This window comes from Oncorhynchus gorbuscha, linkage group LG01 (assembly GCF_021184085.1).
Source record: "Oncorhynchus gorbuscha isolate QuinsamMale2020 ecotype Even-year linkage group LG01, OgorEven_v1.0, whole genome shotgun sequence".
NCBI lineage: Eukaryota > Metazoa > Chordata > Actinopteri > Salmoniformes > Salmonidae > Oncorhynchus > Oncorhynchus gorbuscha.
Window position 1 is genome coordinate 11,001,062 of NC_060173.1, and position 24,920 is coordinate 11,025,981.

The 24,920-nt window shown below is 45.8% G+C and overlaps 1 protein-coding gene across 1 annotated transcript; it reads left to right on the forward strand.

Moving 5' to 3' along the window:
• Positions 1-271: 271 nt before the first annotated feature.
• Positions 272-24,342, forward strand: LOC124032929 (troponin I, slow skeletal muscle-like). Its single transcript, XM_046344903.1, has 8 exons — positions 272-786; positions 1,717-1,748; positions 19,103-19,106; positions 21,689-21,736; positions 21,924-22,055; positions 22,984-23,073; positions 23,446-23,616; positions 23,733-24,342. The coding sequence occupies exons 2-8, from the start codon at positions 1,738-1,740 to the stop codon at positions 23,814-23,816; spliced, it is 540 nt and encodes a 179-aa protein (XP_046200859.1). The 5' UTR covers positions 272-786; positions 1,717-1,737; the 3' UTR covers positions 23,817-24,342.
• The last annotated feature ends 578 nt before the right edge of the window (positions 24,343-24,920 follow it).

The following is a 24,920-nucleotide window of genomic DNA, read 5'->3' on the forward strand; positions in this document are numbered from 1 at the left end:
AAGGAGAGTGATGAAGTGCTGCATCAGATGACCTGACCTCCACAATCCCCCGACCTTAACCAAATTGAGATGGTTTAGGATGAGTCAGACCGCAAAGTGAAGGAAAAGCAGCCAACAAGTCCTCAGCATATGTGGGAACTGTTGGAAAAGCATTCCAGGTGATGCTGGTTGAGAGAATGCCAAGAGAGTGCACAGCTGTCATCAAGGCAAAGGGTGGCTATTTGAAGAATCACCAATATAAAATATATTTAGATTTGTTTAACAATTTTTTGGTTACTACATGATTCCATGTGTGTTATTTCAAAGTTTCAAAGTATTCTACAATGTAGAAATAGTAAAAATAAAGAAAAACCCATGAATGAGTAGGTGTTCTAAAACCTTTGACCGGTAGTGTACATCTATCTTTTAATTCTTATAATAAACCGTCCGGGTACAGTGTGGTCATTATTCATTTCCAAGCGACATGGCATTGCACAGTTAGTTATGTGACACGAATCAAATTATCTGAAGTGCTCTTGGTTGTGTTCACCAAATATAATGTATCACTTACATAGATTTATTTACGCTCTCAAATAACATGTAGTAGAATATAAAGTATCACCACTAAAACTCAAATCAAGTTACTATGTGTGGAAGGTCACACATAATAAGAATGGTGAGGACAGAGGGTCTATTTTGGTGATCCACTCACATGAGGTCCAGAATCTATATAGTAACCCACTTTTCATCCCTCCAGCCTCACAAAGACAACTAGTAACGTTACAGTAGCTTTTCTTCATCTGAAAGGTACGTTTCCAGTACTAACATAACGCCTCAAAGGAGGAAAGTGTCAAATCTGATTGTGGTAAAAGATTTTCTTTTGTGTATGTTTTTGACAGTAGCTTGCTGTCAGTGTGAGTAGATACCCCAACAAAGAGATGTCAAGTTGAAGTTGAAGTTTGTGCATGTGATTTATGTCAGGAGTGTTTTAGTTTGCCAACAATTTCTATTGCAATCGGGTAAGACCAGAACTTTATTGCATTTTTTGTTTTCATGGTAAATTTCATGGTAATTTTATGAATTGGCAAACAACCAGAGAATTGTTTTCTGTTATGTATGTTTGATATATGTGATTTTTGTGAGATATTATAGTAGATCGCTAACCAGTTTAGCTATTTGAGCTCATAACTCCATCTCCATTTGTGTGTACAATTCATGCAGTCTAATGTCTACAATACTAAAAATGAGATCTCTTGGGAGAAGACTTTTCTTCATCAAGTTATAAATCTGCATACTAGCATTCTTTGATAATACCCCAAATACTAAACACTAGTCAGATATGTTTCTAAATCCTAAATTAAACACGGAATAAAATAAAGACAAAATACTACTCTGACAGATTTATTGTGTGTTAACAGAACTGACTTTCAACCATTATTTTATTTCTGCAAGGTCATGTATTTTAGTTGTATGTTGTATGATTTTATTACAGTCATTTGCTGTAGTTAAAGAAATAAGATTATTTTTATTTGATAATCTGCTAGAATAGATTGGAATATTATCCACATGAACTAAATGTATTGTTTTATGTATGTTTTATCTAAAATAGTTTAGCTATAGTTTGGCGTGCTAGAAACTGTCCGTAATAAAATAAGCTGTCTGTAATATGAGGTAGTTTTGAAAACGTCTTTCAGTCTGTTGTAACTGTTGAACTTTTTTACATTGTGAAATATGTAGGAGACACAGAGAACCACAACCATGTCTGAAGCGTAAGTATCGACGTCTCATATTTCATTGCATTGCTGTCAACATATACAGTGACTTTAGAAAGTGTACATCCCCTTGAACTTGATCCACATTTAGTTGTATTACAAAGTGGGATTGAAATAGATTTAATTGTATTTTTTTGTCATTGATCCACACAAAATACTCGAAGTGAAAGTAAAATTATAATTGTTTTTGACATATTAATACAAAATATAGTCGTTGCGTAAGTATTCAACCGTTTGTTTAAGCCTAAATGAGTTCAGAAGTCAAATGTGGCTTAACAAATCATATGATAAGTTATATGGACTCCCTCTGTATGAAGTAATAGGGGGTGACATAATGACTAACCCTTCCTCTGTCCCCCATACATACAACATATGTAAGGTCCCGCAGTCAAGTATTGAATTTCAAACCCAGATTCAACTACAAAGACCAGGGAGCTTTTCGAAAACCTCATAAATAAAGGCAGTGATTGGTAGACGGGTAACAATAACAAATAAGCCATTGTATATATCTTTAAGCATGGTCAAGTTAATAAATATGATTATGTATTAAACCACGCAGACAACTCAAAGATACAGTCGTCTTTCTGAACTGAGCTGCAGGACAGGAAGGAAACTGCTGAGGGACGTCACCATGAGGCCATTGGACATTTTTAATCAGTTACAGAGTGCAATGGCCGTAATTGTAACGATTGTCGGTGGAAGAAGGTGAGGACCAAGGTGCTGGGTGGTACGTGTTCAGCATTCTATTAAATAGAACTGAACACTAAATACAAAGTAATAAACCCACAACCGGAACAGCTCCGTCAGGTGCAACACCCACTAAACAGAACATAACTACCCACAACCGGAACAGCTCCGTCAGGTGCAACACCCACTAAACAGAACATAACTACCCACAACCGGAACAGCTCCGTCAGGTGCAACACCCACTAAACAGAACATAACTACCCACAACCGGAACAGCTCCGTCAGGTGCAACACCCACTAAACAGAACATAACTACCCACAACCGGAACAGCTCCGTCAGGTACAACACCCACTAAACAGAACATAACTACCCACAACCGGAACAGCTCCGTCAGGTGCAACACCCACTAAACAGAACATAACTACCCACAACCGGAACAGCTCCGTCAGGTACAACACCCACTAAACAGAACATAACTACCCACAACCGGAACAGCTCCGTCAGGTACAACACCCACTAAACAGAACATAACTACCCACAACCGGAACAGCTCCGTCAGGTACAACACCCACTAAACAGAACATAACTACCCACAACCGGAACAGCTCCGTCAGGTGCAACACCCACTAAACAGAACATAACTACCCACAACCGGAACAGCTCCGTCAGGTGCAACACCCACTAAACAGAACATAACTACCCACAACCGGAACAGCTCCGTCAGGTGCAACACCCACTAAACAGAACATAACTACCCACAACCGGAACAGCTCCGTCAGGTACAACACCCACTAAACAGAACATAACTACCCACAACCGGAACAGCTCCGTCAGGTACAACACCCACTAAACAGAACATAACTACCCACAACCGGAACAGCTCCGTCAGGTACAACACCCACTAAACAGAACATAACTACCCACAACCGGAACAGCTCCGTCAGGTACAACACCCACTAAACAGAACATAACTACCCACAACCGGAACAGCTCCGTCAGGTACAACACCCACTAAACAGAACATAACTACCCACAACCGGAACAGCTCCGTCAGGTGCAACACCCACTAAACAGAACATAACTACCCACAACGGAACAGCTCCGTCAGGTACAACACCCACTAAACAGAACATAACTACCCACAACCGGAACAGCTCCGTCAGGTGCAACACCCACTAAACAGAACATAACTACCCACAACCGGAACAGCTCCGTCAGGTGCAACACCCACTAAACAGAACATAACTACCCACAACCGGAACAGCTCCGTCAGGTGCAACACCCACTAAACAGAACATAACTACCCACAACCGGAACAGCTCCGTCAGGTGCAACACCCACTAAACAGAACATAACTACCCACAACCGAACAGCTCCGTCAGGTGCAACACCCACTAAACAGAACATAACTACCCACAACCGGAACAGCTCCGTCAGGTGCAACACCCACTAAACAGAACATAACTACCCACAACCGGAACAGCTCCGTCAGGTGCAACACCCACTAAACAGAACATAACTACCCACAACCGGAACAGCTCCGTCAGGTACAACACCCACTAAACAGAACATAACTACCCACAACCGGAACAGCTCCGTCAGGTACAACACCCACTAAACAGAACATAACTACCCACAACCGGAACAGCTCCGTCAGGTGCAACACCCACTAAACAGAACATAACTACCCACAACCGAACAGCTCCGTCAGGTGCAACACCCACTAAACAGAACATAACTACCCACAACCGGAACAGCTCCGTCAGGTGCAACACCCACTAAACAGAACATAACTACCCACAACCGGAACAGCTCCGTCAGGTGCAACACCCACTAAACAGAACATAACTACCCACAACCGGAACAGCTCCGTCAGGTACAACACCCACTAAACAGAACATAACTACCCACAACCGGAACAGCTCCGTCAGGTACAACACCCACTAAACAGAACATAACTACCCACAACCGGAACAGCTCCGTCAGGTACAACACCCACTAAACAGAACATAACTACCCACAACCGGAACAGCTCCGTCAGGTACAACACCCACTAAACAGAACATAACTACCCACAACCGGAACAGCTCCGTCAGGTGCAACACCCACTAAACAGAACATAACTACCCACAACCGGAACAGCTCCGTCAGGTGCAACACCCACTAAACAGAACATAACTACCCACAACCGGAACAGCTCCGTCAGGTGCAACACCCACTAAACAGAACATAACTACCCACAACCGGAACAGCTCCGTCAGGTACAACACCCACTAAACAGAACATAACTACCCACAACCGGAACAGCTCCGTCAGGTACAACACCCACTAAACAGAACATAACTACCCACAACCGGAACAGCTCCGTCAGGTACAACACCCACTAAACAGAACATAACTACCCACAACCGGAACAGCTCCGTCAGGTACAACACCCACTAAACAGAACATAACTACCCACAACCGGAACAGCTCCGTCAGGTACAACACCCACTAAACAGAACATAACTACCCACAACCGGAACAGCTCCGTCAGGTGCAACACCCACTAAACAGAACATAACTACCCACAACCGGAACAGCTCCGTCAGGTGCAACACCCACTAAACAGAACATAACTACCCACAACCGGAACAGCTCCGTCAGGTACAACACCCACTAAACAGAACATAACTACCCACAACCGGAACAGCTCCGTCAGGTGCAACACCCACTAAACAGAACATAACTACCCACAACCGGAACAGCTCCGTCAGGTGCAACACCCACTAAACAGAACATAACTACCCACAACCGGAACAGCTCCGTCAGGTACAACACCCACTAAACAGAACATAACTACCCACAACCGGAACAGCTCCGTCAGGTGCAACACCCACTAAACAGAACATAACTACCCACAACCGGAACAGCTCCGTCAGGTACAACACCCACTAAACAGAACATAACTACCCACAACCGGAACAGCTCCGTCAGGTGCAACACCCACTAAACAGAACATAACTACCCACAACCGTAACAGCTCCGTCAGGTGCAACACCCACTAAACAGAACATAACTACCCACAACCGTAACAGCTCCGTCAGGTACAACACCCACGAAACAGAACATAACTACCCACAACCGGAACAGCTCCGTCAGGTACAACACCCACTAAACAGAACATAACTACCCACAACCGGAACAGCTCCGTCAGGTACAACACCCACTAAACAGAACATAACTACCCACAACCGGAACAGCTCCGTCAGGTGCAACACCCACTAAACAGAACATAACTACCCACAACCGGAACAGCTCCGTCAGGTGCAACACCCACTAAACAGAACATAACTACCCACAACCGGAACAGCTCCGTCAGGTACAACACCCACTAAACAGAACATAACTACCCACAACCGGAACAGCTCCGTCAGGTGCAACACCCACTAAACAGAACATAACTACCCACAACCGGAACAGCTCCGTCAGGTGCAACACCCACTAAACAGAACATAACTACCCACAACCGGAACAGCTCCACTAAACAGCTCCGTCAGGTACAACACCCACTAAACAGAACATAACTACCCACAACCGAACAGCTCCGTCAGGTACAACACCCACTAAACAGAACATAACTACCCACAACCGGAACAGCTCCGTCAGGTACAACACCCACTAAACAGAACATAACTACCCACAACCGGAACAGCTCCGTCAGGTACAACACCCACTAAACAGAACATAACTACCCACAACCGGAACAGCTCCGTCAGGTACAACACCCACTAAACAGAACATAACTACCCACAACCGGAACAGCTCCGTCAGGTGCAACACCCACTAAACAGAACATAACTACCCACAACCGGAACAGCTCCGTCAGGTGCAACACCCACTAAACAGAACATAACTACCCACAACCGAACAGCTCCGTCAGGTACAACACCCACTAAACAGAACATAACTACCCACAACCGGAACAGCTCCGTCAGGTACAACACCCACTAAACAGAACATAACTACCCACAACCGGAACAGCTCCGTCAGGTACAACACCCACTAAACAGAACATAACTACCCACAACCGGAACAGCTCCGTCAGGTACAACACCCACTAAACAGAACATAACTACCCACAACCGGAACAGCTCCGTCAGGTACAACACCCACTAAACAGAACATAACTACCCACAACCGGAACAGCTCGTCAGGTGCAACACCCACTAAACAGAACATAACTACCCACAACCGGAACAGCTCCGTCAGGTGCAACACCCACTAAACAGAACATAACTACCCACAACCGGAACAGCTCTAAACAGTCAGGTACAACACCCACTAAACAGAACATAACTACCCACAACCGGAACAGCTCCGTCAGGTACAACACCCACTAAACAGAACATAACTACCCACAACCGGAACAGCTCCGTCAGGTGCAACACCCACTAAACAGAACATAACTACCCACAACCGGAACAGCTCCGTCAGGTGCAACACCCACTAAACAGAACATAACTACCCACAACCGGAACAGCTCCGTCAGGTACAACACCCACTAAACAGAACATAACTACCCACAACCGGAACAGCTCCGCTCAGGTGCAACACCCACTAAACAGAACATAACTACCCACAACCGGAACAGCTCCGTCAGGTACAACACCCACTAAACAGAACATAACTACCCACAACCGGAACAGCTCCGTCAGGTGCAACACCCACTAAACAGAACATAACTACCCACAACCGAAACAGCTCCGTCAGGTGCAACACCCACTAAACAGAACATAACTACCCACAACCGGAACAGCTCCGCACCCACTAAACAGTCAGGTACAACACCCACTAAACAGAACATAACTACCCACAACCGGAACAGTTCCGTCAGGTGCAACACCCACTAAACAGAACATAACTACCCACAACCGGAACAGCTCCGTCAGGTGCAGCACCCACTAAACAGAACATAACTACCCACAACCGGAACAGCTCCGTCAGGTGCAACACCCACTAAACAGAACATAACTACCCACAACCGGAACAGCTCCGTCAGGTGCAACACCCACTAAACAGAAAATAACTACCCACAACCGGAACAGCTCCGTCAGGTACAACACCCACTAAACAGAACATAACTACCCACAACCGGAACAGCTCCGTCAGGTACAACACCCACTAAACAGAACATAACTACCCACAACCGGAACAGCTCCGTCAGGTGCAACACCCACTAAACAGAACATAACTACCCACAACCGGAACAGCTCCGTCAGGTGCAACACCCACTAAACAGAACATAACTACCCACAACCGGAACAGCTCCGTCAGGTGCAACACCCACTAAACAGAACATAACTACCCACAACCGGAACAGCTCCGTCAGGTGCAACACCCACTAAACAGAACATAACTACCCACAACCGGAACAGCTCCGTCAGGTACAACACCCACTAAACAGAACATAACTACCCACAACCGGAACAGCTCCGTCAGGTACAACACCCACTAAACAGAACATAACTACCCACAACCGGAACAGCTCCGTCAGGTACAACACCCACTAAACAGAACATAACTACCCACAACCGGAACAGCTCCGTCAGGTACAACACCCACTAAACAGAACATAACTACCCACAACCGGAACAGCTCCGTCAGGTACAACACCCACTAAACAGAACATAACTACCCACAACCGGAACAGCTCGTCAGGTGCAACACCCACTAAACAGAACATAACTACCCACAACCGGAACAGCTCCGTCAGGTGCAACACCCACTAAACAGAACATAACTACCCACAACCGGAACAGCTCCGTCAGGTACAACACCCACTAAACAGAACATAACTACCCACAACCGGAACAGCTCCGTCAGGTACAACACCCACTAAACAGAACATAACTACCCACAACCGGAACAGCTCCGTCAGGTGCAACACCCACTAAACAGAACATAACTACCCACAACCGAAACAGCTCCGTCAGGTACAACACCCACTAAACAGAACATAACTACCCACAACCGAACAGCTCCGTCAGGTACAACACCCACTAAACAGAACATAACTACCCCCACAACCGGAACAGCTCCATCAGGTGCAACACCCACTAAACAGAACATAACTACCCACAACCGGAACAGCTCCGTCAGGTGCAACACCCACTAAACAGAACATAACTACCCACAACCGGAACAGCTCCGTCAGGTGCAACACCCACTAAACAGAACATAACTACCCACAACCGGAACAGCTCCGTCAGGTGCAACACCCACTAAACAGAAAATAACTACCCACAACCGGAACAGCTCCGTCAGGTACAACACCCACTAAACAGAACATAACTACCCACAACCGGAACAGCTCCGTCAGGTACAACACCCACTAAACAGAACATAACTACCCACAACCGGAACAGCTCCGTCAGGTGCAACACCCACTAAACAGAACATAACTACCCACAACCGAACAGCTCCGTCAGGTGCAACACCCACTAAACAGAACATAACTACCCACAACCGAACAGCTCCGTCAGGTGCAACACCCACTAAACAGAACATAACTACCCACAACCAGTTCCGGTGCAACACCCACTAAACAGCTCCAACCAGAACAGTGCAACACCCACTAAACAGAACATAACTACCCACAACCGGAACAGCTCCGTCAGGTACAACACCCACTAAACAGAACATAACTACCCACAACCGGAACAGCTCCGTCAGGTACAACACCCACTAAACAGAACATAACTACCCACAACCGGAACAGCTCCGTCAGGTACAACACCCACTAAACAGAACATAACTACCCACAACCGGAACAGCTCCGTCAGGTACAACACCCACTAAACAGAACATAACTACCCACAACCGGAACAGCTCCGTCAGGTACAACACCCACTAAACAGAACATAACTACCCACAACCGGAACAGCTCCGTCAGGTACAACACCCACTAAACAGAACATAACTACCCACAACCGGAACAGCTCCGTCAGGTGCAACACCCACTAAACAGAACATAACTACCCACAACCGGAACAGCTCCGTCAGGTGCAACACCCACTAAACAGAACATAACTACCCACAACCGGAACAGCTCCGTCAGGTACAACACCCACTAAACAGAACATAACTACCCACAACCGGAACAGCTCCGTCAGGTACAACACCCACTAAACAGAACATAACTACCCACAACCGGAACAGCTCCGTCAGGTACAACACCCACTAAACAGAACATAACTACCCACAACCGGAACAGCTCCGTCAGGTACAACACCCACTAAACAGAACATAACTACCCACAACCGGAACAGCTCCGTCAGGTACAACACCCACTAAACAGAACATAACTACCCACAACCGGAACAGCTCCGTCAGGTGCAACACCCACTAAACAGAACATAACTACCCACAACCGGAACAGCTCCGTCAGGTGCAACACCCACTAAACAGAACATAACTACCCACAACCGGAACAGCTCCGTCAGGTGCAACACCCACTAAACAGAACATAACTACCCACAACCGGAACAGCTCCGTCAGGTGCAACACCCACTAAACAGAACATAACTACCCACAACCGGAACAGCTCCGTCAGGTACAACACCCACTAAACAGAACATAACTACCCACAACCGGAACAGCTCCGTCAGGTGCAACACCCACTAAACAGAACATAACTACCCACAACCGAAACAGCTCCGTCAGGTGCAACACCCACTAAACAGAACATAACTACCCACAACCGGAACAGCTCCGTCAGGTACAACACCCACTAAACAGAACATAACTACCCACAACCGGAACAGCTCCGTCAGGTGCAACACCCACTAAACAGAACATAACTACCCACAACCGGAACAGCTCCGTCAGGTGCAACACCCACTAAACAGAACATAACTACCCACAACCGGAACAGCTCCGTCAGGTGCAACACCCACTAAACAGAACATAACTACCCACAACCGGAACAGCTCCGTCAGGTACAACACCCACTAAACAGAAAATAACTACCCACAACCGGAACAGCTCCGTCAGGTACAACACCCACTAAACAGAACATAACTACCCACAACCGGAACAGCTCCGTCAGGTACAACACCCACTAAACAGAACATAACTACCCACAACCGGAACAGCTCCGTCAGGTACAACACCCACTAAACAGAACATAACTACCCACAACCGGAACAGCTCCGTCAGGTGCAACACCCACTAAACAGAACATAACTACCCACAACCGGAACAGCTCCGTCAGGTGCAACACCCACTAAACAGAACATAACTACCCACAACCGGAACAGCTCCGTCAGGTACAACACCCACTAAACAGAACATAACTACCCACAACCGGAACAGCTCCGTCAGGTACAACACCCACTAAACAGAACATAACTACCCACAACCGGAACAGCTCCGTCAGGTACAACACCCACTAAACAGAACATAACTACCCACAACCGGAACAGCTCCGTCAGGTACAACACCCACTAAACAGAACATAACTACCCACAACCGGAACAGCTCCGTCAGGTGCAACACCCACTAAACAGAACATAACTACCCACAACCGGAACAGCTCCGTCAGGTACAACACCCACTAAACAGAACATAACTACCCACAACCGGAACAGCTCCGTCAGGTGCAACACCCACTAAACAGAACATAACTACCCACAACCGGAACAGCTCCGTCAGGTGCAACACCCACTAAACAGAACATAACTACCCACAACCGGAACAGCTCCGTCAGGTGCAACACCCACTAAACAGAACATAACTACCCACAACCGGAACAGCTCCGTCAGGTGCAACACCCACTAAACAGAACATAACTACCCACAACCGGAACAGCTCCGTCAGGTACAACACCCACTAAACAGAACATAACTACCCACAACCGGAACAGCTCCGTCAGGTGCAACACCCACTAAACAGAACATAACTACCCACAACCGGAACAGCTCCGTCAGGTGCAACACCCACTAAACAGAACATAACTACCCACAACCGGAACAGCTCCGTCAGGTGCAACACCCACTAAACAGAACATAACTACCCACAACCGGAACAGCTCCGTCAGGTGCAACACCCACTAAACAGAACATAACTACCCACAACCGGAACAGCTCCGTCAGGTGCAACACCCACTAAACAGAACATAACTACCCACAACCGGAACAGCTCCGTCAGGTGCAACACCCACTAAACAGAACATAACTACCCACAACCGGAACAGCTCCGTCAGGTACAACACCCACTAAACAGAACATAACTACCCACAACCGGAACAGCTCCGTCAGGTACAACACCCACTAAACAGAACATAACTACCCACAACCGAAACAGCTCCGTAAACAGAACAACACCCACTAAACAGAACATAACTAAACAGAACATAACCCACAACCGGAACAGCTCCGTCAGGTACAACACCCACTAAACAGAACATAACTACCCACAACCGGAACAGCTCCGTCAGGTGCAACACCCACTAAACAGAACATAACTACCCACAACCGGAACAGCTCCGTCAGGTACAACACCCACTAAACAGAACATAACTACCCACAACCGGAACAGCTCCGTCAGGTACAACACCCACTAAACAGAACATAACTACCCACAACCGGAACAGCTCCGTCAGGTACAACACCCACTAAACAGAACATAACTACCCACAACCAGGAACACCCACTAAACAGAACATAACTACCCACAACCGGAACAGCTCCGTCCAGGTACAACACCCACTAAACAGAACATAACTACCCACAACCGGAACAGCTCCGTCAGGTACAACACCCACTAAACAGAACATAACTACCCACAACCGGAACAGCTCCGTCAGGTACAACACCCACTAAACAGAACATAACTACCCACAACCGGAACAGCTCCGTCAGGTGCAACACCCACTAAACAGAACATAACTACCCACAACCGGAACAGCTCCGTCAGGTGCAACACCCACTAAACAGAACATAACTACCCACAACCGGAACAGCTCCGTCAGGTACAACACCCACTAAACAGAACATAACTACCCACAACCGGAACAGCTCCGTCAGGTACAACACCCACTAAACAGAACATAACTACCCACAACCGGAACAGCTCCGTCAGGTGCAACACCCACTAAACAGAACATAACTACCCACAACCGGAACAGCTCCGTCAGGTGCAACACCCACTAAACAGAACATAACTACCCACAACCGGTACAACACCCACTAAACAGCTCAACCGGAACAGTCAGGTACAACACCCACTAAACAGAACATAACTACCCACAACCGGAACAGCTCCGTCAGGTGCAACACCCACTAAACAGAACATAACTACCCACAACCGGAACAGCTCCGTCAGGTACAACACCCACTAAACAGAACATAACTACCCACAACCGGAACAGCTCCGTCAGGTGCAACACCCACTAAACAGAACATAACTACCCACAACCGAAACAGCTCCGTCAGGTACAACACCCACTAAACAGAACATAACTACCCACAACCGGAACAGCTCCGTCAGGTACAACACCCACTAAACAGAACATAACTACCCACAACCGAACAGTTCCGTCAGGTGCAACACCCACTAAACAGAACATAACTACCCACAACCGGAACAGCTCCGTCAGGTGCAACACCCACTAAACAGAACATAACTACCACAACCGGAACAGCTCCGTCAGGTGCAACACCCACTAAACAGAACATAACTACCCACAACCGAAACAGCTCCGTCAGGTGCAACACCCACTAAACAGAACATAACTACCCACAACCGGAACAGCTCCGTCAGGTACAACACCCACTAAACAGAACATAACTACCCACAACCGGAACAGCTCCGTCAGGTGCAACACCCACTAAACAGAACATAACTACCCACAACCGGAACAGCTCCGTCAGGTGCAACACCCACTAAACAGAACATAACTACCCACAACCGAACAGCTCCGTCAGGTGCAACACCCACTAAACAGAACATAACTACCCACAACCGGAACAGCTCCGTCAGGTGCAACACCCACTAAACAGAAAATAACTACCCACAACCGGAACAGCTCCGTCAGGTACAACACCCACTAAACAGAACATAACTACCCACAACCGGAACAGCTCCGTCAGGTACAACACCCACTAAACAGAACATAACTACCCACAACCGGAACAGCTCCGTCAGGTGCAACACCCACTAAACAGAACATAACTACCCACAACCGGAACAGCTCCGTCAGGTGCAACACCCACTAAACAGAACATAACTACTCACAACCGGAACAGCTCCGTCAGGTGCAACACCCACTAAACAGAACATAACTACCCACAACCGAACAGCTCCGTCAGGTGCAACACCCACTAAACAGAACATAACTACCCACAACCGGAACAGCTCCGTCAGGTACAACACCCACTAAACAGAACATAACTACCCACAACCGGAACAGCTCCGTCAGGTACAACACCCACTAAACAGAACATAACTACCCACAACCGGAACAGCTCCGTCAGGTACAACACCCACTAAACAGAACATAACTACCCACAACCGGAACAGCTCCGTCAGGTACAACACCCACTAAACAGAACATAACTACCCACAACCGGAACAGCTCCGTCAGGTACAACACCCACTAAACAGAACATAACTACCCACAACCGGAACAGCTCCGTCAGGTGCAACACCCACTAAACAGAACATAACTACCCACAACCGGAACAGCTCCGTCAGGTACAACACCCACTAAACAGAACATAACTACCCACAACCGGAACAGCTCCGTCAGGTGCAACACCCACTAAACAGAACATAACTACCCACAACCGGAACAGCTCCGTCAGGTGCAACACCCACTAAACAGAACATAACTACCCACAACCGGAACAGCTCCGTCAGGTGCAACACCCACTAAACAGAACATAACTACCCACAACCGGAACAGCTCCGTCAGGTACAACACCCACTAAACAGAACATAACTACCCACAACCGGAACAGCTCCGTCAGGTACAACACCCACTAAACAGAACATAACTACCCACAACCGGAACAGCTCCGTCAGGTACAACACCCACTAAACAGAACATAACTACCCACAACCGGAACAGCTCCGTCAGGTGCAACACCCACTAAACAGAACATAACTACCCACAACCGGAACAGCTCCGTCAGGTACAACACCCACTAAACAGAACATAACTACCCACAACCGGAACAGCTCCGTCAGGTGCAACACCCACTAAACAGAACATAACTACCCACAACCGGAACAGCTCCGTCAGGTGCAACACCCACTAAACAGAACATAACTACCCACAACCGGAACAGCTCCGTCAGGTACAACACCCACTAAACAGAACATAACTACCCACAACCGGAACAGCTCCGTCAGGTACAACACCCACTAAACAGAACATAACTACCCACAACCGGAACAGCTCCGTCAGGTACAACACCCACTAAACAGAACATAACTACCCACAACCGGAACAGCTCCGTCAGGTACAACACCCACTAAACAGAACATAACTACCCACAACCGGAACAGCTCCGTCAGGTGCAACACCCACTAAACAGAACATAACTACCCACAACCGGAACAGCTCCGTCAGGTGCAACACCCACTAAACAGAACATAACTACCCACAACCGGAACAGCTCCGTCAGGTGCAACACCCACTAAACAGAACATAACTACCCACAACCGGAACAGCTCCGTCAGGTACAACACCCACTAAACAGAACATAACTACCCACAACCGGAACAGCTCCGTCAGGTACAACACCCACTAAACAGAACATAACTACCCACAACCGGAACAGCTCCGAACATAACTACCCACAACCGAAACAGGTACAACACCCACTAAACAGAACATAACTACCCACAACCGGAACAGCTCCGTCAGGTACAACACCCACTAAACAGAACATAACTACCCACAACCGGAACAGCTCCGTCAGGTACAACACCCACTAAACAGAACATAACTACCCACAACCGGAACAGCTCCGTCAGGTGCAACACCCACTAAACAGAACATAACTACCCACAACCGGAACAGCTCCGTCAGGTGCAACACCCACTAAACAGAACATAACTACCCACAACCGGAACAGCTCCGTCAGGTGCAACACCCACTAAACAGAACATAACTACCCACAACCGGAACAGCTCCGTCAGGTACAACACCCACTAAACAGAACATAACTACCCACAACCGGAACAGCTCCGTCAGGTGCAACACCCACTAAACAGAACATAACTACCCACAACCGGAACAGCTCCGTCAGGTACAACACCCACTAAACAGAACATAACTACCCACAACCGGAACAGCTCCGTCAGGTACAACACCCACTAAACAGAACATAACTACCCACAACCGGAACAGCTCCGTCAGGTGCAACACCCACTAAACAGAACATAACTACCCACAACCGGAACAGCTCCGTCAGGTACAACACCCACTAAACAGAACATAACTACCCACAACCGGAACAGCTCCGTCAGGTGCAACACCCACTAAACAGAACATAACTACCCACAACCGGAACAGCTCCGTCAGGTACAACACCCACTAAACAGAACATAACTACCCACAACCGGAACAGCTCCGTCAGGTGCAACACCCACTAAACAGAACATAACTACCCACAACCGGAACAGCTCCGTCAGGTACAACACCCACTAAACAGAACATAACTACCCACAACCAGGGCAACACCCACTAAACAGCTCCGTCAGGTACAACACCCACTAAACAGAACATAACTACCCACAACCGGAACAGCTCCGTCAGGTACAACACCCACTAAACAGAACATAACTACCCACAACCGGAACAGCTCCGTCAGGTGCAACACCCACTAAACAGAACATAACTACCCACAACCGGAACAGCTCCGTCAGGTGCAACACCCACTAAACAGAACATAACTACCCACAACCGGAACAGCTCCGTCAGGTACAACACCCACTAAACAGAACATAACTACCCACAACCGGAACAGCTCCGTCAGGTGCAACACCCACTAAACAGAACATAACTACCCACAACCGGAACAGCTCCGTCAGGTACAACACCCACTAAACAGAACATAACTACCCACAACCGGAACAGCTCCGTCAGGTACAACACCCACTAAACAGAACATAACTACCCACAACCGGAACAGCTCCGGTGCAACACCCACTAAACAGCTCCGTCAGGTACAACACCCACTAAACAGAACATAACTACCCACAACCGGAACAGCTCCGTCAGGTACAACACCCACTAAACAGAACATAACTACCCACAACCGGAACAGCTCCGTCAGGTGCAACACCCACTAAACAGAACATAACTACCCACAACCGGAACAGCTCCGTCAGGTACAACACCCACTAAACAGAACATAACTACCCACAACCGGAACAGCTCCGTCAGGTGCAACACCCACTAAACAGAACATAACTACCCACAACCGGAACAGCTCCGTCAGGTGCAACACCCACTAAACAGAACATAACTACCCACAACCGGAACAGCTCCGTCAGGTGCAACACCCACTAAACAGAACATAACTACCCACAACCGGAACAGCTCCGTCAGGTGCAACACCCACTAAACAGAACATAACTACCCACAACCGGAACAGCTCCGTCAGGTGCAACACCCACTAAACAGAACATAACTACCCACAACCGGAACAGCTCCGTCAGGTGCAACACCCACTAAACAGAACATAACTACCCACAACCGGAACAGCTCCGTCAGGTGCAACACCCACTAAACAGAACATAACTACCCACAACCGGAACAGCTCCGTCAGGTGCAACACCCACTAAACAGAACATAACTACCCACAACCGGAACAGCTCCGTCAGGTGCAACACCCACTAAACAGAACATAACTACCCACAACCGGAACAGCTCCGTCAGGTGCAACACCCACTAAACAGAACATAACTACCCACAACCGGAACAGCTCCGTCAGGTGCAACACCCACTAAACAGAACATAACTACCCACAACCGGAACAGCTCCGTCAGGTGCAACACCCACTAAACAGAACATAACTACCCACAACCGAAACAGCTCCGTCAGGTGCAACACCCACTAAACAGAACATAACTACCCACAACCGAAACAGCTCCGTCAGGTGCAACACCCACTAAACAGAACATAACTACCCACAACCGAAACAGCTCCGTCAGGTGCAACACCCACTAAACAGAACATAACTACCCACAACCGAAACAGCTCCGTCAGGTGCAACACCCACTAAACAGAACATAACTACCCACAACCGGAACAGCTCCGTCAGGTGCAACACTAAACAGAACATAACTACCCACAACCGAAACAGCTCCGTCAGGTGCAACACCCACTAAACAGAACATAACTACCCACAACCGAAACAGCTCCGTCAGGTGCAACACCCACTAAACAGAACATAACTACCCACAAAACCCATGTGGGCAAGAGCTACCTAAGTATGGTTCTCAATCCGAGACAACGACAGACAGCTGTCCCTGATTGAGAACCATACCCGGCCAAAAACAAAGAAATACAAAAACATAGAAAAAAGAACATAGAACGCCCACCCTAGTCACACACTGGCTTAACCAAAATAGAGAATAAAAAGCCTCTCTATGGCCAGGGCGTGACAATAATGGGAGAAAAATGAGGATAGATCAACAGCATTTCAGTGACTCCACAAAATTGACCTAAATCACAGAGTGAAAAGAAGAATATAAATATACAGAATACATGCATATGTACTGTATGCAATAAGCCACTAAAGTAATACTGGAAAAAAAACATGGCAAAGGAATACACTTTTTGGCATAAATGCAATGTCTTATGTTTGGGCAAATACAACACAACACATCACTGAGTAACTGTCTTCTTATTCTCAAGCATGGTGGTGGCTGCATCATGGTATGGGTATGCTTGACATTGGCAAATACAGGGAAGTTTTTCAGGATGAAAAGAAATAGGATGTAGCTAAGCACAGGCAAAATCCTAGAGGAAAATCTGCTTCAGTTTGGGAGAGGAATTCCCTTTTCAGCAGGACAATAACAAACAAAAGCCAAATCTACACTGGAGTTGCTTACCAAGAAGGCAGCGCATTTTCCTGAGAAGCCCAGTTTTGAATTTAAATCCGTTTTGAAATCTATGGCAAGACCTGAACATTACTGTGTAGACATGATCACCAACACCTTGACAGACAGAGCTTGAAGAATTTTTAAAACACTAAATGGGAAAATATTACACAATAGAGGTGTGTAATGGTCTTGTGAGACAAGAAGACTTGTAGCTGTAATCGCCACCTCAGGTGTTTCTAGCATGCATTGACTCTGGTTTGAATACTTTATTAGTGTTTTTATTTTTCATTCATATTTAATAAATGTTAGAATTTTTTTCTAACACTTTGACATTCGAGAGTATTTTAGATTGTTTAAAAAAAAATGTTTAGCTTGTTTAAAACAATTGACAATTAAATGAATTTTAAGCCCACTTTGTAATGATAAAATGTGAAGAACTCAAAGGAGGCTGTAGACATTTTGTAGGCACTGCAGTAAACAATATGCAAAGAACAGAAATGTAACAATCTTCTTCTTTTGGGGTTTTGGTTTCTTTCTCTCCAATTGGTTGATGTTGGTCCAGGCCGGTAAGTGAATTTTCATACTCAAACCAGAACAAATGTGCAGAAATTGCCCTTACACAATGATCTTCTTGACAGGCATAATTTACATTTACATTTTAGTAATTTAGCAGACACTCTTATCCAGAGCGACTTACAATTAGTGCATTCATCTTAAGACAGCTAGGTGAGACAACAACATATCACAATCGTATCAAGTACATTTTCCCTCAACAGCAGTCAGTAATAGTAGGAAAAGAAAAGTCCCTTTTTTGGAGGTGGGGCGGAGTGGTGGGGGGAAGGGGGTGTGTAGGATTTGAGAATAGCCTTAAGGTAAGGAGGGGCAGTTCTCCTTGCTGCTCCGTAGGCAAGCCACAGAGTCTTGAAGATGATGCAAGCTTCGACTGGAAGCCAGTGGAGTGTGCAGAGGAGCGGGATGACACAGGAGAACTTAGGAGGGTTGAACACCAGGTGGGCTGCTGCGTTCTGGATAAGTTACAGGGGTTTGATGGCACAAGCGAGGAACCCAGCCAACAGAGAGTTGCAGTAGTATAGGCGGGAAATGACAAGGGCCTGGATTAGAATCTGCACTGCTTCCTGTATGAGGAAAGCTCGTACTCTTCGGATGTTGTAGAGCAGTGGTCACCAAGATCACTTTCTGAGTAAAAACGCAAGCCGAGATCTACCACTTCATTTTTTAACATGACTTATAAAACCTAAGCCTATTAACCAATTAAAAACAGTTATGTAGCAATGAGGTACAGTATGTACAGTAAGCTATAGACCCAATACATTACCACTATGCTTGAATTGCCCTGCCAATTTTGTTCTTCTCAGACCATTTTTAAATTAAAAACATTTAGGTATATTATCACGCTAGTAATAGACTATTTGTTGTATTACTTGTGAGGCACAGCTAAGTGAGCTTCTTTGTTTTTTACTGTACTGATGACCTGCATCTGATGGTCAGTGAGGGGAGGGCGAGAGCTCCCTTCGCTGAGAAAAGGGAACAGTCTTCCAGCTGATAATGAAACTTAAGTCGCACTGAATCATTTCTGCCTCATGCACCAATTCATGTCGTTACTCTTTTTACCAGAAAGTTAAATATTCCTTGATATTAAAAGCCTCTAATAATAACAATGCAAGCTTATGGGAACACTTTTCTATACGTATTCATTACAGCTGCAGTGCTGGTTGTAGTGTGAGTGGAAGTAGGGAGAACTCACGTTTTATGGCTTATAAAAGTGTTGAACAAAGTGTTGACAGTGTAGAATAACAACTAACATGAACTCACTCATAACAACAGCAACTCTTTGCTGTATTCATTGAGTCTCTTTAGTCATGTTTTTTATGATGTGAGCTATCTGATTGGCCAGCGATAGACCTGTAAGTGCACTTAATTTGATCTCTGGGCCTGCTGGGTGTGCAGAGTTCTACCTTGAGACACATGAAATGGTTGAAAAGGGGAACACTTTGCCTTCCCAGCGCTAGGCCTGCTGAATCAAGTGCCCCCACAGTCAACAGCGCTAGGCCTGCTGAATCAAGTGCCCCTACAGTCAACAGCTCAAAACAAATACATAAAGGAGCGACATGCCAGGTAGGATGCAACCCAGGAGTGTGCAGAGCCTGAGACGGCCAACCCCCAGAGAGAGAGGAGGATCTGAGCCGGCCAACCCTGAGAGAGAGGAGGATCTGAGACGGCCAACCCTGAGAGAGAGGAGAGCCTGAGAAGGCCAACCCTGAGAGAGAGGAGAGCCTGAGACGGCCAACCCTGAGAGAGAGGAGAGCCTGAGACGGCCAACCCTGAGAGAGAGGAGAGCCTGAGACGTCCAACCCTGAGAGAGAGGAGAGCCTGAGATGGCCAACCCTGAGAGAGAGGAGAGCCTGAGACGGCCAACCCTGAGAGAGAGGAGAGCCTGAGACGGCCAACCCTGAGAGAGAGGAGGATCTGAGACGGCCAACCCTGAGAGGGGGGAGAGCCTGAGACGGCCAACCCTGAGAGAGAGGAGAGCCTGAGACGGCCAACCCTGAGAGAGAGGAGGATCTAAGACGGCCAACCCTGAGAGAGGAGAGCCTGAGACGGCCAACCCTGAGAGAGAGGAGGATCTGATGGTTCACAGATGTTGAAGGCAGCAGATAGATTTAGGAGGATGAGAACAGAGGGGAGAGAGTCAGTTTTGGCAGAACGGAAAGCCTACGTGACTGGTTAGGGTCAAGAAGATCGTTCTGAGTGAGAAAACGAGATAGATGGTCAGAGACAGCACACTCAAGTGTTTTGGAAAGAAAAGAAAGAAGGGATACAGGTCTATTATCACAATCATTTATGCTTCACTGCGCTGGCCTAGAAAGTGCAGTTGCAGCATAGCATGAAGATCACGCTATTTTATATTATGGATTTCAGGACTTTTGATCAAATCAATCAAATGTGTTATATAAAGCCCTTCTTACATCAGCTAATTTGAGGCAGCAGCAATACAAAGACAAACATTTTAAGGGTACTGTCCATAAAAGCCAATTAATAATTTAACATGAAAATATTGATTGTGAATATGATTGTTTATTCTTTGTTTAGCAATGAGCTTAAGACATCTTCTCTGTCCTCATTTCAGCCAAAACCAAAGTCGAAGATCTCTGCATCTCGCAGACTCTTCTTGAAGGTAGCTTTTGTGTCTTACTTCCCTGCTACTGTCACAGTCACAACTAAACAATACTTCTCCATAATGTGTGTGAGTTGTGATTTGTGGCTAACGCATACATAGATATATAAAACACAATAGCAGTTGTGCTACAAGTACACTGCTAATACATAATAGTATAAAGTAATGATATGGTGTTGTATCCCAGACCAAGCTGGTGAAGAAGGCCATGGCTATGTTGATGGCTGAAAAGGAGCAGAAGGTGATTGACAGAGAAAGCACACTGAGTGAACGAGTCCCAGCACTCAACCTCTCTGGGCTGTCTGTACAGGACCTGCAGGTACTATTAATATAGGAATATTATTTGTTTTATTTATATTTTTTTTATTTATTTTTAAGCCTAGGAACAGTGGGTTAAGTCTAGGAACAGTTAACTGGTCTAGGAACAAACTGGTCTAGGAACAGTGGGTTATTTTCAATGACAGTGGGCTGGTCTAGGAACAGTGGGTTAACTGGTCTAGGAACAGTGGGTTAACTGCCTTGTTCAGGGGGCAGAATGAAAGATTTGTACCTTGTGAGCTCGGGGGTTTGAACTCGCAATCTTCCGGTTACTAGTCCAACGCTCTAACCACTAGGCTACCCTGTCGCCCCATTTAGATACATTACTATGCATATAGTCATGTATATTCAGGTACAGTACTATGAGTATAGTCATGTATATTCAGGTACAGTACAATGTGTATATTAATGTTCATTTAGGTACAGTACTATGGTATAAGTATATTTAGGAATGTTCAGGTGTAGGTACAGGTGTCGGATCTTAATTTGATCAGTTTCATCGCAGGAGTAAAATAATCCTGCTCCAGGAAGATTTGATTATTCTCCAAAAACGTTATACTTTCTAACAGGAAATGCATTTTGATAGGACCTCCTACAGTAGTAGGACATGTATTTGGTCTGGTGCTTTAGCATTTGAACAAGCGAGAGAGAAGGAGAACTGCAGATTTTCAGTGAATTCGTGTAAATCCTGTGGCTCAGGACAATTCTCTGGGACAACAGAGTGATCAAAATGACCACATCTGTAGGTTACTATGAGTATGACTACAGTGTCGTTAGTTATATTCAGGAAGAGTACTATGAATATGAGTTTGTTTGTATATTTAGGTATATTCAGTCTGAGTTAAGTACATTCTGTATATTCTGAAATATTCAGGTACTATGGGCATGAGTACGGTATATTCAGATATCAATCTGCTTTCTCTTCACAGACTCTTTGTAAAGAACTGCACCAGAAAATTGATGTTGTTGATGAAGAGCGGTACGACATCGCAATGAAAGTCTCCAAAAGTGACGCAGAGGTACCCGATCCACAGATTCTCAAATTCAAATATTACAAACAGTTCACTTCAATGTATGATCTTTCAATGCATACTCTATCCAAGTATGGGATATCTTATTAAGAAGAATAGTATTTACTAAACCTTTGTTCAGGTCAATATTGTAAAAAAAAAACATAAAGGCAACATAAGCATTTATTTTTTCCAATAACATTTCAATCAAATCAATGTACAGACAGCAACGTTTGAAATATTGTCTACCCTCTTGTGGCTTTGAGTCGGGTACTCTTACCACGGAGTGACATTTTATCACAGAGTGAATATGTGTGTTGGTATGTGAGACTTTCATTTAGAAATGGAGACTTGTATTTTTTTTGACACCTTGCTATATAGATTGAAAATCTGACCATGAAGATCATTGAGCTGAAGGGCAAGAAGCGACCTCAGCTGAAGAGGGTGAGAGTATCAGCTGAAGCCATGATGGGGGCCCTGCTGGGAGCCAAGATCAAAGAGTCTGTCGACTTCAAGGCCAACCTCAAGACTGTCAAGAAGGAAGAGGAGAAGGTAAGAAGGACATTCACAGTACAGCCTGTCCCAATGCTTTCTTTTCGTTACTTATTTTTGTTGTAATGTGCACCTGCAATACAACTGTGTGTGCAATACCTCTGTCATCCCCACAGAAAGAGGAAGTGACTGATTGGCGTAAGAATGTGGATGCCATGTCTGGCATGGAGGGCAGAAAGAAGATGTTCGCTGCTTCCTAATAGCCACGGGTGGAACGATGACATCATTATGACTTCTCAGTGTTAAACTTACATTATGACAGTCAAGGAACAGAGTTAGTTTGCATGGTGTTACGTAGCTACAGAGTCTCTTGCGTTGTTATGTGTACATACGTTTTGTGTGTGCACGCAAATCACATTTATATCATATGATAATTATAGTCACTCAATGGAAAATAATGTTTTATCTTTATGTAATATGTTATGGAATGTGGTTATTATATACACTACCGTTTAAAAATGTGGGGTCACGTAGAAATGTCCTGGTTTTTGAAAGAAAAGCACATTTTTTGTCCGTTAAAATAACATCAAATTCATCAAGAATACAGTGTAGACATTGTTAATGTTGTAGAAGACCAGCATATGGGGGTTTCCTCTTCATTGTTGATGTTGAGACTGGTGTTTTGTGGGTACTATTTATTGAAGATGCCAGTTGGGGACTTGTGAGGCATCTGTTTCTCAAACTAGACACTCTAATGTACTTGTTCTCTTGTTCATTTGTGCACCGGGGCCTCCCACTCCTCTTTCTATTCTGGTTAGAGCTAGTTTGCGCAGTTCTGTGAAGGGAGTAGTACACAGCGTTGTATGAGATCTTCAGTTTCTTGGCAATTTCTCGCATGGAATAGCCTTCATTCCTCAGAACAAGAATAGACTGACGAGTTTCAGAAGAAAGTTCTTTGTTTCTGGCCATTTTGAGCCTGAAATCAAACCCCAAAATGCTGATGCTCCAGATACTCAACTAGTCTTCAGAAGGCCAGTTTTATTGCTTCTTTAATCAGGATAAAAGTTTTCAGCTGTGCTAATATAATTGCAAAAGGGTTTTCTAATGATCAATTAGCCTTGTAAAATGATAAACTTGGATTAGCTAACACAACGTGACATTGGAACACAGGAGTGATGGTTGCTGATAATGGGCCTCTGTACTCCTATGTAGATATTCCATAAATAAATCTGCCGTTTCCAGCTGTGATAGTCATTTACAACATTAACAACGTCTACACTGTATTTTTGATCAATTTTATGTTATTTTAATGGACAAATTTTTTTTGCTTTCCTTTTAAAAACAAGGACATTTCTAAAGTGACC

Coding starts and splice junctions, on each gene's coding strand:
- LOC124032929 (XM_046344903.1), top strand. Junction 23,074..23,445: donor TCTCCAAAAGTGACGCAGAG/GTACCCGATCCA, acceptor CTTGCTATATAG/ATTGAAAATCTGACCATGAA. Junction 23,617..23,732: donor TCAAGAAGGAAGAGGAGAAG/GTAAGAAGGACA, acceptor TCATCCCCACAG/AAAGAGGAAGTGACTGATTG.